The sequence below is a fragment of the Hyalella azteca genome, unplaced genomic scaffold (genome assembly GCF_000764305.2).
Source record: "Hyalella azteca isolate HAZT.00-mixed unplaced genomic scaffold, Hazt_2.0.2 contig4411, whole genome shotgun sequence".
Classification (NCBI taxonomy): domain Eukaryota; kingdom Metazoa; phylum Arthropoda; class Malacostraca; order Amphipoda; family Hyalellidae; genus Hyalella; species Hyalella azteca.
In genome coordinates, this window is record NW_025934628.1 from 199,166 (window position 1) to 215,044 (window position 15,879).

Sequence of the window (15,879 nt, forward strand, 5' to 3'; positions counted from 1 at the left end):
TTGAGGCAGGAGGTTGTTTGTGCTGAGCTCCCGTGACAGTAGTCGGCTTCGGCCGGCTGCTACGTCATCTTTCTGGAACTATCCTCCTCAAACTTTGAAAATGCCGTGCTGTCCCGCTCCGAGGCGTTGAGCCGGCGAATGGTACGTGGTGTGGTCTCCACTTTGGTGGCCCCGTTCTGCAACCCTTCAGCCATTGAGAAATCTCGATTTTTTTCAAGACACCCAATATTGTACCTTAAAACAAAATTCAGTCAAATTCCTTGAACGGTTCTGACGTGGGGCCGCATTGAACAAGTCTTCAGAGGCTCCCATAAATTCCAACTAAAGAAGAAAAAGGCCGAATACCCCGACTTGCTGGAGTCAGGCGGAGTGCGTTGAATTCAGGCAGGGATTCTGTGGCATGTTATCTGTTCTCCTGCTAAATTGAAAGTAAATAACAAATTGTCAACCTATATGTTATGTTACATACTGTGCAAAAGGTTTAGGCCTATTTTGCTGTCGTGCAAATAGAATGCACATCGTCGAAATCGAATAGGCCTATGTTATGCTTCGTAATCGTAGTTTCTAGCCATAGCGGCCTAGTTGAGGGCTGACTGCTGGGGCCTAGGCTACCTAATCTGCCTCACTAAATTTTATGGTACCTTAACTGGCATAACATTATAACATAACATACGTCTTTCAGGTTTTGACCAAATTGCCAAAACCAATGAGTATTATTGGGCAAACGCTAAAAAAACAATAGCAAGTTAATTTTTTATAATGGTGTAAATTTGTGTTTGTACAGAAAATTGTACCTACCTACCTACTACCTAGTTTTCACCACAGAATCATGAATATTGGACTGAATTTTTCTTTGGACTGCCTAATTTAACTGCCTAGCTACCTAGTTTCTTTTGATAATAATGTTGTTAAGTGCAATTTATCAAAATTGGTGGTAAAATGATTGTTTTTAGAATTTACCTTTGATATTTCAAGAATCATTTCTAAAATTTTATTGTTAATAAGAACTGGAGATTTGAGAATTTTGTTTCATTTAGTTTTTCACAGTTCCTTGACTTCCTTCCTACTTTCAAACTTTCAGTACTTTGCAAATTTTAAATTTTGGAAAAGGTATTTGAAATTGAAAGTACTACAAATTATGTAATAGGAACAGAAGAAATTGTCCATAATTGTAGAGGTTTGTCTCATTTACTTTTGGCTTTTTCCTGATTTCTGAGTCTGGGAGTCTGACGGTCTGACCTGACCAGTGACCAATGACCATTTAATGTAGGTAGCCTGTTTTCTGTCCTCCATAGGGCATAGAATACTGGTAGTCTGATACGTATATAAATACATAAATTGCTCATTTTTATTCTTAATTAAAAAAAACATCTGTATGTGTTATAAGATTGTTGGAAGCAATTATATTTGAAAATTTGATTATTATAAGATTTTCCATATGAACTTACTTTTGAAATACGTAATTTTGTCAGCCAATTACTGAATTATGAATATCGAAAATCAGGCAGAATTTCCTAAAAATCATGGATACAATCTTTTGTTTTACCAGTAATTTTTTAAAATTGCTTATAAAAATGTGCCATTTACATTATTTTTAACAAAAGAAATTGGCAAGGGCCACTTAGATGGACAGAATTGACTGCTAGCATGGCATTAATATTGGTTATTACTGGGGCTGATTGCCCCAATACGTACAAACAATGATTGCTGGCCAATGTGGCCAATTATTTCCAGCTATCTGTTTGCAAACTACCAAATTGTCTAAACTTTGAGATAGTTTTCAAAGTCATTTTCTATTTAAAATTTCCTTGTTGTATCCTATTTAGATGTATTAGGTACTTATGTCCATCAAAATTTCATTCTTCAATGCTTCTATTAACTCAAAAATGAATGTTGATAAATTTGAAATGTTAAATATATTATGAATCCTTGGTGAGACCTGCCTTTCAATCTATTAAAATCATCTAAAGAATTTTGATTCCCTGCAAATTGGAATATTATGCAATATGCATTCTCTGGTCATTATTCATATGTATTTCAATAAAAAAAATTCTGCTATCCATTGCTAATATATTATAATACATATAATATTATATTAACACATAATAAATATAGATTTCGCTGAGTGGTAAGTATGGTTAGTTTTTTTGACTGTTTACATTTTCTATTCACCAAAACCTCTTGTTCTTGCAGGTTTTACATCATGTATCAACAATACCAAAATCCAGCTGCTACAACCTATGGCCAACAACCACAGCAGCAGCAACCTCAACAGCAACAGCCTCAGCAATTTGGTCAAATGCAATATAATGGGCAGCAATTCCAGCAGCCTCAGCAACAACAACAATTTCAGCAGCCTCAGCAACAGCAGCAATTTCAACCTCAGCCACAACAGGCCCAGTTTGGGCAACCACAACAATTTGGCCAACCGCAACAACAGCAGCAGCAGTTTGGACAACCGCAACAGCAGCAGTTTGGACAACAACAGTTCAGTCAAGATGCCATGCTACAGCAGCATCAAGCACAACCTGCTGGCCCATCAATGGCTGAATTCATTGAAAACCAGGAGAACAATGAGGCAAGCTCTCTATTTTTGATCTATAGTCCAAAAAACATTTTGTATTGATTTGTATGCTCAGTGCATCAAGTTTTTTTATAGACTAATCAAATCAGGAGGCATATGACTCTTGATTTACATTTTTAACCCATTACGCCCTGGCGTGACGAATTCGTCACATAGAAAAAAACATCGGTTTTCCAACAATTTTACGTTTTCTGTCATTTTTTCGAAAAATTCACATGAATAAAAAAGTCTTAGATTTATTTTTTACATATGTGTACCAAGTTTCGAAGTTATCTGTCAGTAAGTAACCAAAATAAAATTTCCAATTTCCAATGGCAATGTCCAATTTCTTATGGAAATTCTTTCATTGCTGTAGCTTAAAAACTCTGGGAGGAGATAGGTTTGCAGTGACAATAAGTGTGAATGTTCAGTAGGGCGCGACAAAGTCCCGAGCCCCTCAAAATAGGCATTCAAGGTGACATAGATGCAAGACTAGACATTACTGGAGCCGAAATTCAGTCGAGGATGGTGGGAACGACTGCATGAGCACCATCCCACATGACAGCAGCCGGGTAACTAAAGAGCAGCGTCTTCAGGTTGTCTATTTATGTGCCCGACCAGTAATTTTCACCCTTATTAAATGTTAAAGAACTCCCCCACCCCTAACCCTTTCACGAACTGTCGTCAAGGCATAAATCAACGCACAGAGACGATTTTGGTACTGTTGGATAGGTCAGAATGTCAGCTTTGAAGTGAGACTTAAAACCGAAAAAGTGAATTTTACGACTTTCATCCCAGAAATTCAGGGCGTAAAGGGTTAATGTAAGTACTGTAAAAATTGTAATAATTTGTTCTGGGACGGGGGCTGACTTGTCTAGAAATTTTGCCAATTTCTTGACAAGTTGGCATTTATATGAGAAGAATAGTAGCAAATGAGAGGTTTTTGTTGACCTACATTAATGTTGCTAGCATCACCATTAATTATATAATCCTATAGGATAGTGACCGAAATTTTGAACTAGATCAGCAAATTTGAACTGAAATGAGTGTAAAAATCCCACATTTGCTACTATGGTCAGAAGGGTAAGCAAAAATGATCTCTGCTACCATGTTTCTTGGTGTTTTAATGGGAAAGATTTTAGGATGAAATTGGTTTTGTAACTCTTTGGAACTCTTTAGGAGAGTTGGGAAATTTGTTTTGAAACTCTTTTGAGTAAAAAGATTATCACTGTAATTGAATTAGTGATTCAATAAGGAATATTATTTAATCGTTGGATCTTTGAGTACTTTGTTGATTTAACATCATAGATTAATATCAGGCAAGTAAGACTATCAAATTTATTATTATACCAGTGGGTTAATTCATATTTATTATCAGGGTGTGAGGTTCTCATGGAACGTTTGGCCAACAACAAGAGTGGAGGCAACAAGGATGGTAGTGCCTGTGGGCTGCCTCTTCACTCCTCTCAAGAAACGCACGGCTGATGTATGCCCTCCTCTTCTCTATGATCCATTGCGCTGCACGAGACAGCAGTGCCAGGCTATACTCAACCCACTCTGTCAGGTGAGACTGAAGCCTCCAAACATGGGCTTTGTTTTATCAACTGTGTTTGGCAGCTGAGATCAGAGGTTCCAACTAAGAGTTTTTTGTTATTTACCCTAACTGTCAGGTGAGATTTACAACTCCCAATAAGAGTTCTTGTTATTTACCATAACCAGGGTTCGTACGGTACCAGTCATGGAAAACCTGTAAAATCATGGAATTTTATTTTTAATTTTCCATGCCTGGAAAGTCATTGGATTTCATTTCAGGTTATGGAAAGTCATGGAATGTGCAAATAAAAGAAAAAAGAAAGTGTTTTTTCTGTGCTGTGTGTGCTTATTGTTTGTGCAGTCTCTCGTTTCCTGTGTATTTGGTATGCATGATACAAGAGGCAGTGCCACAGTCTCTTCGTTTGTGTGTTCTGATTGGTTCTCCAATCACATGACCATTGGTTACGTGACTGGAGAACCAATAACATGAGCTCAGTCACCAAGCTCAGCACAACAACTTTTTTATTTGCAGTGGCAGCATTTCATCTTCAGCATGCAATTTCTACATCACCATGCCTGGAAAGTGTAAATTTCATGACTTGTGGTTAAGAATAGAAGCTTATTGTAACTGGCTTGCTCGCCATCCAAAGCATGAAGGTATGGCGATATGTACATTGTGCTCGAAAGACTTGGATGTGTCAAATATGGGGGAGGCAGCTTTGACGAGCCATGCCACCATTGGAGAGACATGAAGAGCTAGGTATGCATTTACACGTTAGCTATTTATCAACTGTAGTAGATTATAGAATATGCATGGTTAGTCCGTCAGTCATGCTAAACCTGTTGTATACGATTTTTGGAAAATTATATTGCTAGTCACGGAGAGTCATGGAATTTTTTTCTAAATACCAGTATGAACCCTGCCTAACTGTAAGGTGAGATTTAAAGCTCCAAATAAGAGTTTTGTTATTTATCCCATGTCAGGTGAGATTTAGTGCTCCAAATAAGTTTTGTTATTTACCCTAACTGTCAGGTGAGATTTGATGCGCCAAATAAGAGTTTTTATCAACCATCTCTATCTGCTGAGACTAAAATCCAATATGAGCTATTTTTTCCAAACTATCTCTGTGCTGTTAGACTAACATCCAAAAATAAACTTTTTACACTGTAAGGTAACCATTTACTGACTTTTTTAAATAAGGCACTATGATTAAACTAAAATTCTGTTTATCCATGGTAATTGAATGTAATGAATCACATTTGTGATGCGTAATGTGTGAGGCTATTGATACATACTCATTTATTATGTCCAAGGTATTGACATTGTTGATGTTAGTTTTGTCTTCGCCTTAAAATATTGTTCATGCTGAAGCTATAAAATGACATGGAATTAAAGTATTGGTGAAATATAATTTTTTTCTTGTGATTCAAAGCATACTGCACAGAAATCGCACTATGACACATCCCTATGACATTCAACATGCTTACAACTAAAAGTTTGATTCCTTACTAGTCTCGATATATGCATGTGATTTTCAGGTTGACTTTCGGTCCAAGCTGTGGGTGTGCTGCTTTTGTTTCCAGCGCAACCAGTTTCCCAGCAACTACACCAACATGAGCGAGAGCAACCAACCTGCTGAACTTTTCCCAAAGTTCTCAACCATTGAGTACACCTTAGCTGTGAGTCTGCTGTGGCCTTCGATTCTTCAGTGCGGCTCAAAATCTTGACTTTTTACAGAACCAATTCCATTCATTATAGTGTCTGAAAGCCTGAGAAACCTCATAATTTTGTATACTTTCATTTTCTAATTACATTTTTCCATCAATGTCCCCAGTGTACGGTATGTTTTTCTCAATGGAAGAATATATTTTCAGCCCTATACTAGGTATGTTTTGTGGCATGAATGAAAGACAAATGAATCCTTCCATTTCAAAAAAATATAATGAAACTAAAATCCATTTAATAAAAGATGTGTTAATATTTTGTGTTGTGTTCATAGTTTATGTGATGTGTTCACAGTCTGTGATGTATTCAAACTATTATTTCATGACTCAGCGCAAGCCCGTGGTGCCTCCGATCTTCGTGTTTGTGATGGACTTGTGCGTGGACGAGGAGGAACTCAACGCCCTCAAGGAGAGCATCAGCCTGAGCCTGAGTCTCTTGCCGCCCACGGCACTCGTGGCGCTCATCACCTTCGGCCGCCATGTCCAGGTGAGGGATGGTTATACGTGCTGGTCGTTACAGCTTCTAGGGATTGCTCATTAATTCACTTTCCTTAAAGATGTAAATGAAAAAAATTTTCTATCTTCATGTATGTGTAATTGTTATTGTTTATTTTAGTCAAATCTTGATGATTCTACAGCATGATTCATTAGTGATTCAAATGTTCTAATATTTTATGTATCTACTATGCAAATTTTTATTTAATAAATTTTTAAATAAGCGTCGGTCTTTTTGAATCAGCTGTAATCATTTCAACGATGTCTTTCTATTGCCCTACGACTGAGTTAGGAATTGGACGAGTCCTTATAATGTTGTTCGTCATTCACTCACATTGTTATATGAATATGCTTGATGTTTCACCAATTTGATTTCAGTTTGTTACTTTTCTTATTAAAGTTCCACAATTTTACATTTTACTTAACCAATATGTGCTTTTTGTAAAAGCTATAAACGTGTGATATGATTTGAAATAATGCATACTTGGCTCACTTTGATGTGTTCAGGTACACGTGTTGGCATCAGAAGGCATGCGCAAGCAGTTTGTGTTCCCAGGCAACAAGGACCAGACTGCCAAGAGCGTGCAGGAGTACCTCGGTGTTGGCATGAAGGCTCAGCAAGGACAGGTTCGTTTATCTTTCCACCATAATGATCTGGACAAAAGTTTGTACAGGATATGAGTTACCTAGAGGAGTACATTGTTGGATGATGCGATGCATGAAATTAATTTTGCCAATGAATGGATGCTATATTGCAATTAGGCAATCACGGTTCAAAAATAAGTCTTATTAAGCTTTCCTAATAAATAATATTTGCTGTAATTTGCTATTGGTAACCTAATGAATCTGCATTCACAATACCTCCATTGCTTATCTTGACGAATCCGCCGTTAAAATATCGCCATTGCTACCTTGATGAATCCGCCTTCATAATATTGCTATTGCATACTCAACTAATCTGCCTTCAAAATATTGCCATAATCAACTGCATTAATAACTTCTCAGGGAGGCTTGCCATCAGCCCAGCCCAACAGGTTCGTGCAGACCGCGTCAGGGTGCGAGCTCCTGCTGCAGGACATCATCGGAGACCTCAGGAGGGATCCTTGGCCCACCCAGTCGGGGCACCGCTCGCTCAGAGCCACTGGAGCCGCCTGGACCAGACTGCCAAGAGCGTGCAGGAGTACCTTGGTGTTGACATCAGTGGCATCAGAAGGAATGCGCAAGCAGTTTGTGTTCCCAGGCAACAAGCGAGCTCCTGCTGCAGGACATCATCGGAGACCTCAGGAGGGATCCTTGGCCCACCCAGTCGGGGCACCGCTCGCTCAGAGCCACTGGAGCCGCCATCACCATCGCCGTGGGGCTCCTCGAGGTGAGCTCAATTTTTTCGCTGTATATTCGATGGTTACACTTGGGCATGGACGTCTGGACAGACTATTCTCTGAACGAGCTTTTGTTGATCTTTGTTTTTGAATTTCTTTTGGTACCATGTGCATGCTAATCAAGTAATATTGCATATTTCATTAGTGCTAAGTAGACATTTTAGCTGTAGCACCTGAAAATTATCCAACTGAATGTCCATTGAATAAGAGGACTCAAAATCTGAAATCCTGACGCAGACGTACATATTGCATCATTTGTAAATCCTATTTATAGCTTGATGAGAATACCGTTCGAATATTTATCTAACGATTATCAACTTATTCTATCAGTCATAATGGAGACTCACTATGAATATGAAAGTAACAATCTGGCAGGCCTGCTACCCGAACAGTGGTGGTCGCATCATGACGTTCGTAGGCGGCGCCTGCCTGTACGGTCCTGGCATGGTGGTGGATGACGAACTCAAGAATCCCATCAGAAGCCATCACGACATAGAAAAGGTTGATATAATAAAGGTTTTGGCTCCCTATTATGTTCACCTAGTTCTCCTTGAGTAGTTCCTTTGAATTATGATATTATTGCATCTGCGAGTCGGTGCGCTGACTCTTGGGATGTGCTACATCTTGTCCACGATATAGACGTTACTTCGTAGGAATATGTATTGTATCTATGTTTATTTGTGGCGGTTGTATCATAAACTAGGATAGTTTCACAGAGAAAACATGCAGAAAACATTACTTGGATTTATTCTTATGTCCTCAGGATTCGGCCAAGTTCGTGAAGAAAGCCAACATATTTTAGAAAGGAGTGGCAAAGAGAGCAGCTGCCAACGGCCATGCGGTGGACCTGACGCCTGTACGTACGCGCTGGGCCAGGTCGCCCTGTACGAGATGAAGCATCTGTGCAACCTCACTGGGTCAGTCCCTGTACAGCATCATTGCCTCTCGCTTCTCTTAATTATTGATGTCATTGTTAGGGACCGCCTTTAAATATAATAATTTCGTAGATAATTAGGTTACGTGTTTTGTCATTTTGTTTTTGAGTTAACTATTACATCACCTCGTGTAGACCCGCCCTGTATCTTGTCATTGCTATGTGATCCACCACGGAGGTTAGTCCTTGTATTGTTTATCATGGGTTAATCTTCCTTGTTGTTATAGTGGTGGCCTTGCTGATGATATTGAATATTACTATTTATGTTAGTTTTTTATTTATGTGTGCTATAATCATTTAATAGCGTTCCGTTAGTTCAAGTCCTTAATTTGTCTTTATTCTTTCTTTTTCAGCGAGGTTCCGAACCTAGGACATGATTAGGAATTAATAAGGGCTAGGAAGACACACGGTTTATAGTTTTGTAATTAGTTTTCTTGTATTTATCGTTCGTTTATTATTATGGGTTTTCATTCCTCATTTTTATTCGTCCTTTAAAAACGATCACTGGTCAATTATTTGGGGTCAAAGAAAACATATTTATTAATTAGTCCCCAACTTCATGACTATTAAAAGATCTTGTTTACAACTTCAAATTGTTTTACAGTGTGGGAAATTTCCCACCGTTAATCAGATTTCTATTCTTCAAACTGAATTTAGTTATAATTTATGTTTGGGTAATATTAAGATTATTTTAGGGTAAGTTTAATGTTAGGGTAATTTAGGTCAGACCCGGGTTTCCGCAAAGAGTTAGCACTGATACACCGCCGTAGCCACACGCAATTTTCATTATCTCCAGCCTGCCTGTCGTCGGCCGCCGCTACTTCACCTGCACTCTCAACCATAAGTCTTAAATTCTTCCTTGTTCTGTAATGTATCTATTCCTTGGTTTGTGTGCTAGAGTTTCTTTCGTTTTGTTTAGTTGCTAACTGCTTTGCTTTATTTTCAACTGGATGCTACAGTTTCAATTAATTATATTAATGGTGATCTTAATCACGTTCAACTATAAAAATTCAATTTACTTAAAGTTCAAGATGGCGGCACTGAAAATAGCTGTGTTGTCAACAGCGTAAGTCGTCACTTGTTCATTAATCTTCTTTCAAATCAAACTCTTTTACACCCTTATTTTTATTTTCAGTATCACTCCATCTGTTCAAGACCAGCTGCAACCCTTTGGTGCCGATGACGGTAGCATGCCGCATTTTCTGAATTCCTTGATTCAATGCCGAGACCATTGCCGACTCCATCAAGTCTACCGACAATTGTTTGATCAACATTCATCTTCAAACAGTTCCATCTATATAAATTAAATAAATCTCTGAAGCTTTCATTCTACTTACTACCATTTGCCTTAAGAACGATTGTGTGAAATTATTCATAACAGTAGAGTTGCACCTTTGTTTTCGGACGCTTCCTATGTCAACTAAAAAGTTATTTGGCCAAGAAATATTCCAAAGTTGTGCCGTAATAACAAATTATTGCCAATTATGTATAAGCCAGACACGCATTTCTCCAATGTCTCTGCCCAGTATGACGTGCTCTAGTACACGATCTTGATTTTTCTAACGAAAAAGATGTTAAAAACCGTCTAAATTGCAGAAGTTATAGCACAAAACAAACTCAGAACTCTGATAACAGAAATAGAGCAGTCCCGCGTAGTTACATTGAAGAAAAATGTTTTGCTAGTAAATTTTAAGTGCGGCAGGGATAAAAAAGTACTTCAAACATATTGTTTTTAGAGAAGAATTTTGTTCACTTCATTTATTAGTTATAGGAAATGTTTTGTATTGTAATCAAGGAATAACATAAAAAAATTACCAAATCTACTGCTACTCTCATTATATTCTCTAAAATTGTGCGGAAACTGTTTTATATGAAATATTTACACCATATAAAGGTGTTTAGATGGAAATGTAAAAAATCAAAAATTTGGGCGTTAATGGGTTAAGTTCCAGCCAAAAAGCCAGAACAATCTGCCTAGAAAAACAGTAATAATAGTAGGTACTACGAGTCTTTCTACGAGCGGTTCAATGATGAACCACCCAACAGCTCGTCGCACTGGCGCTTGCTCCAACCATCTCGTGACACGCAACCAGCAGATAGAGTCGCTCACGGCGCTGTCATGCCTGAAAAACAAACATCATTCAGATATACAAGAAAACAATAGTAAAATCTGAAAAATTAGCTGAAAGGAAAAATTAATTTCGCTTACGACGCTGTCATTCCTGTAACACATACACCATTCAGGTTTACAGGAAAAGAATTAAAAAATAAATCGAAAAAAATGAAAAAATTAGTTTTAGGAACCTGACCGTTTATTCTCTGCTACAATTAAACTATTTCAGGACTAAGAATGTATCCAATGAACATTTCAGCAGACATTTTTATACATTTATGGTGCGAGATAGCTGAAGCGCTAGTAAAAATTTGGCCCAATTGACTAAAATTACGCATTCATCACCACAAGATTTTAATTATGGGTCATTTGAAAAAACTCTTATACTGCATGCAAGATCGTTTACTAATCACCTGGAGAGTTGGGATTCCTAGACGTCACTCGTCGGAATCTTCATCGTCCTGTGCTTCCTTCATCTTGTCCAGTGCTTCCCTCATCGTGCGCTGTGCATGAAAATTAATTAACTATAGAGGTAGCAAGGTTGACTTAAAGGCATATATTCATATTAATAAAGAATAGAATAGAAGTGTCGTCACTAAAGAAATAGGCCCATGGCCTGTTGCCATGTTGTCAATATTTCTAGTTCATTAATGTAAGACAATGCATGTTATTATTAGAAGTTGCTAAATGCGGTATACATCAGTAACTGTTTACCTCGAACTGCGCCCGGCTGGCCTGCTCGCGCCGCAGTTCTTCACGTAGTGCTCGTCTTTCGGCAAGGTACCTCTCCAGGCTCTCCGCGTCCTCGCCCTGTGTGTGTGCACGATGGAAGAACGCGGATATTATCAACATCTAATTATTTAATTTTATTAATTTAATTAAAATTTGTTATTTTCTACTTTTATTTTATTGCCTACTCAACTGTACTGTAAGGTGCCTACTTACTGTAAGATGCAACTAATAATAATACATTACCTTGAACTGCTCCACTGCAGCAGAAAGTTGTTCCTCCAGTGCAGAAAGTTGTTCTCGTAGGCTTGCTATTTCAGCATTAGACTCTTCCACTTTTTGGCGTAGGCTCGCCACTGCATGGCGTAGGCTCGCTATTTCTTCGTCGGCTTCCGCGAGTTTCTTCGCCTAAACGAGACAAAAGACATCAATGTTTTGCAGAACTAAGATATCAATGACAGACATAGAAATTTTAATTAATTTTTAGCGTCAAATAATTTAAAATTCACGTCACACTCAGCAGTTTACATAAAGTACAATTAACAAGTATTCACAACAATCCTAGAAAAGACTAAAGAATTCCCTTGTACATGACTACATTCTAAAAAATCCTTGAGCATCAACATCATGTCAACATCCTGTGAGAAGTATGTATTCACATACATACTTCTCACAAGACTCACACATTTTTCACTCTTTCCAATTTTTCCCAGTGTTTGATACAGAAGCTCTCTGTCCATCCTGTCATACGCTTTTTCTATGTCTAGAAAAGCCAAGTACGCTTTCTTTCCATCTCTTTTCATTCTCCCGATCAGTTCATTCACAATTTTCTGCTCTTCATTTCACAATTTTCTGCTCAACATCTAAAACCATTTTGCTTTTTACTAAACACTCTTCCGTTCCTCATACATCTTTGCATTCAGGCATTTATAATTACAAAAAATTATAAAATCTCAAACTCAAAAAGTCAAAAAATCGAAAAGAGGTCAAACTCAACGGTCAAGGTCAAAAAATCGAACTGACCTCTTCCAAGATTTCTCTACATTCAGAGCAGACGACGTTCTCCTGGAAATGAAAGAACAGGCGTCAAAATCAAAAAGACATTACTGTACCATAGTTTGTAAATGTTTTAGATGAAGAAAACATTTGCATAGACAAATCAAATAATTTTACACCTATAACATATTTTCATAAATATATGTCTTATTATTTTTTTGTTCAAAAAGCAAGTTGTTAGTGACGCTCCGACTTAACGCAACGTTCAAAAAATTATTTTTACAATTTTTTAATATTAAACAAAATTTTTTTAATTATTTATTCTATCAATTGATAATGCATTGTCTCTAACTTTACGCAAGTGTGCAAAATTTCAGATCGATGGGAAAGGTAGAAGTGTGTTAAAGAGAAGTGTTGTAAAATGGAATTATTTTAATCAATCTAAACCTCTCAATGTACTTTGCCTAGAAACATTTCAAACCCTACAACCTCAACCCCTCAAACTTCAATGTACTTAATTTGACACCATTATTTGGGTAGAGAAATATTGATGCTAGTTTGGTTTCATTGTTAATACAAAACTGACCTGAGACGAAGGGCTCCGAGACACACCACAACTCTTGCATTGGTTGCGTGTCCGAGTCGACATCTTCAAAAGAAAGAACAGGCGTCAAAATTAAGATGGTGGTTGCTGCCCACAATAGGTTACGGCAATATTTTACAGAGCGGGAAGGCCGGGTGGTATCACCAGATTTGTTTTAATAAGTCGTCTATTGATGAAAAGGACGAATCAACTCTTACTTCTGTCCGTTGTGTGATTTAATGACTTTTCGCCTGTAATTAAACCGGTCAATATAGTATGTATATGTCGTGCTAAAATCGCGGAATTGCCGATTCTATGGAATTGGCAGCCAGTTTGCCGAATTTATAGAATCAGCATTTCGTTGCCTGTTCAGAAAATCGGACGTTAGTGTTAGAACATATATAGACAGTTATAATTAAATAAAGGTTAGGTCAAGTTCGGTCAAGTTCCTTTATATTTAAATACTAAAAAAAACTTTGCTGACTGATCTAACCCCAGATTCCTATAGTATAGAATCAGCAAACTTGCTGCCGCTTTCATAGTATCTGCAATTCCGCGATTCCGGCGTGACATATAGGGCAACATGGGGCAGCGCGCCCCCTCCTTTTTTTAAACTACATTTTTGACGGACTTTTAATTGATACGAGGTGGATCATTGTTTTGTTTAAACGTACAACTAATGAGGAATGTATGATGTGAATTAGACGCCTATAGAGTTAATTAATTTTTAATGAAACACTATTTCGTAAAAAGTGTCAAAATGGGCCCTGGGGCAATGGACCTCACCCCATGGGCTTGGGGCAAGGCGCCCACCCTTGGTCCCTTTACCACAATTGCATATTTTTCGTTTACAAATGATAAAACAACACTTTACAGTTGAAAATAAAAAAAATGTAATAAAAAATGACATTAATTCATTTATTAACAACTCAAAAAATCATATCCTTAACATGAAAAATATACTATTGGCTTAAAAAATCTATCACTGACGTGAAGAAAAATATTTCATTGACATAAAAATATAAATCATTGATTATATACATGCAATATGAAGTGTAATTTGTAATTCAAAAAGCTAGTCATAGTTTTGAAATGGTCATTGAGACAAATCTAATGATGTATATCACAAGACTTCACCATGGGCGCTTTGCCCCGTGACACGCGTGGGCCCGTTGCCTCATTAGGTATCATTTCAATCTATATCGTATCAATATTTTATTTTGAAAGCTAATAGTCTAAACTTGATCTCAAAATTATCCCTATAAATATTATTTTCAAAATATAATTCACAGTAATTTCAAAAGCTTCATCTACAGTAATCGAAAACAATTTTATTTAGCAGCAAAAAAAATGTTTATCTGTGCTAAAACAGTTATTCACAAATAACTTAACAACGCAAACACTTAGCAAAATGTAAATCTGTACACTTCATCCCAGTGAAACTGTCGACCGGCGGTAGAGAACACGTACCAATATCTGCCATGCTTAGCGAGAAACCCGCTATGGGCCCATGACCCGCAGTGGGCTCGCTGCCACATGTTACCCTACATGTGTTGTTAAAAAAATCCCTTCACGTATTTTTTCACACATTGATTCGCTTAAATGAATAAACCTTCAGATATTCACTGTCATCAGGTTTTAAGAAAGGAGTACACAGTAATTGAACACAGTAATTGATCTGATCACTATCCTTAGTCTTAGCACAAACCTGACCATACTATATACCTGATCAAAATAAAAATTTAAAAATTACAACTAAAAAAGTAGAATAATAAGCACTCACCACTTAGTTTTATTGAAGATTGCAGAAGACAATGAAGATTGCAAGAAGACGACCACACTGCTCGATTATGACTGACGCGTATCGTTCAGTCGAGAGAGCTATATACCTTTCAGTGAGTGACGTCGCTCAATAGACTCCTGCGTCTTGGAATAATTTTCTCGAAATGAACCGGGACAAACGGGACGAGACGAGAAATTGCCGGGACAAAAATAACGGGACAGAGAATATGATTCTGGAATATCATTCGAAACCTTATCCTCGTACTCATTTATTCCGTCGTTCTTCAAGGAAGACATTCTAAAAACGCATGAGGTGCCTAATAACGGAATATATTGTTCATTCCTCATATAAAAAAAATAAAATCCATTATCTACGTAAAATTTGTAACAGTCACGTGACAATAGATCGTGCATATAGCGTCCAGTTAAACAATTAAGCCTTCCAAGATACTATACAATGCTTCGACAATGCAAATAACAAATATTGATGTTAAAAAAATACGTTTATCAAGCAATGAATCACACAAAAGGAGGTGTCGCTGCTTTTTGGGAAAGTCATCTTCTTAATTGTTAATTATCTTGAGTAATTTTTTATTGACATTCCTCAAAAAATATTCATTTCGTTTCATGGTTTCCAATAGATATTAAAGCATAGCATGGCAATCTCTGATGAACATGTTTTTTTTTTCGATTTCACTGTCACTTTCTCGCTAGAAGGAAAACAGCAAAAGCGGTATGTCAACCTCGTGTGTCAGCAAGTTGCAGACAACGTCGTCCTGTGCCGGTAGTCCAAGTGAATAAACACATACAACTCCAGTGGCTGCAATTACACGTTAAATGCTAAAGCTGAGCTTGTCAGAGCTTCCCAGACTCTCGCTATTAATATATCTGGGGCGCGAGTCATGCAAGACGTGCTTTAAAGTTAAAGCTAAACTAAAGGTTCCACAGAATTTCTACCATACAGCAAAAAGCGCGAACGTCTGCCTAAAAGTCGACATGTTTGGTGAGGGCTTATTACTAGGAATGTATTTTTTATTACAAAAAAAT

The 15,879-nt window shown here is 37.4% G+C and overlaps 2 protein-coding genes across 2 annotated transcripts; one reads left to right on the forward strand and one right to left on the reverse strand.

Moving 5' to 3' along the window:
* The first annotated feature begins 340 nt into the window (after nucleotides 1-340).
* Nucleotides 341-9,245, forward strand: LOC108676167 (protein transport protein Sec23A). Its single transcript, XM_018164213.2, has 11 exons — nucleotides 341-429; nucleotides 2,194-2,578; nucleotides 3,942-4,127; nucleotides 5,636-5,776; nucleotides 6,153-6,308; nucleotides 6,824-6,943; nucleotides 7,322-7,390; nucleotides 7,581-7,685; nucleotides 8,071-8,196; nucleotides 8,459-8,612; nucleotides 8,983-9,245. Exons 2-10 carry the CDS (start codon nucleotides 2,204-2,206, stop codon nucleotides 8,495-8,497), a joined length of 1,317 nt encoding a protein of 438 aa, XP_018019702.1. The 5' UTR covers nucleotides 341-429; nucleotides 2,194-2,203; the 3' UTR covers nucleotides 8,498-8,612; nucleotides 8,983-9,245.
* Nucleotides 9,246-10,397: 1,152 nt separating this feature from the next.
* LOC108676154 (ribonuclease Y) lies at nucleotides 10,398-15,183 on the reverse strand. The gene is made up of 7 exons (XM_018164197.2): nucleotides 14,834-15,183; nucleotides 13,054-13,116; nucleotides 12,495-12,536; nucleotides 11,718-11,879; nucleotides 11,457-11,552; nucleotides 11,156-11,245; nucleotides 10,398-10,752 (listed from the first exon to the last, which is right to left on the reverse strand). The coding sequence occupies exons 2-6, from the start codon at nucleotides 13,114-13,116 to the stop codon at nucleotides 11,180-11,182; spliced, it is 429 nt and encodes a 142-aa protein (XP_018019686.1). The 5' UTR covers nucleotides 14,834-15,183; the 3' UTR covers nucleotides 10,398-10,752; nucleotides 11,156-11,179.
* Nucleotides 15,184-15,879: the final 696 nt, after the last annotated feature.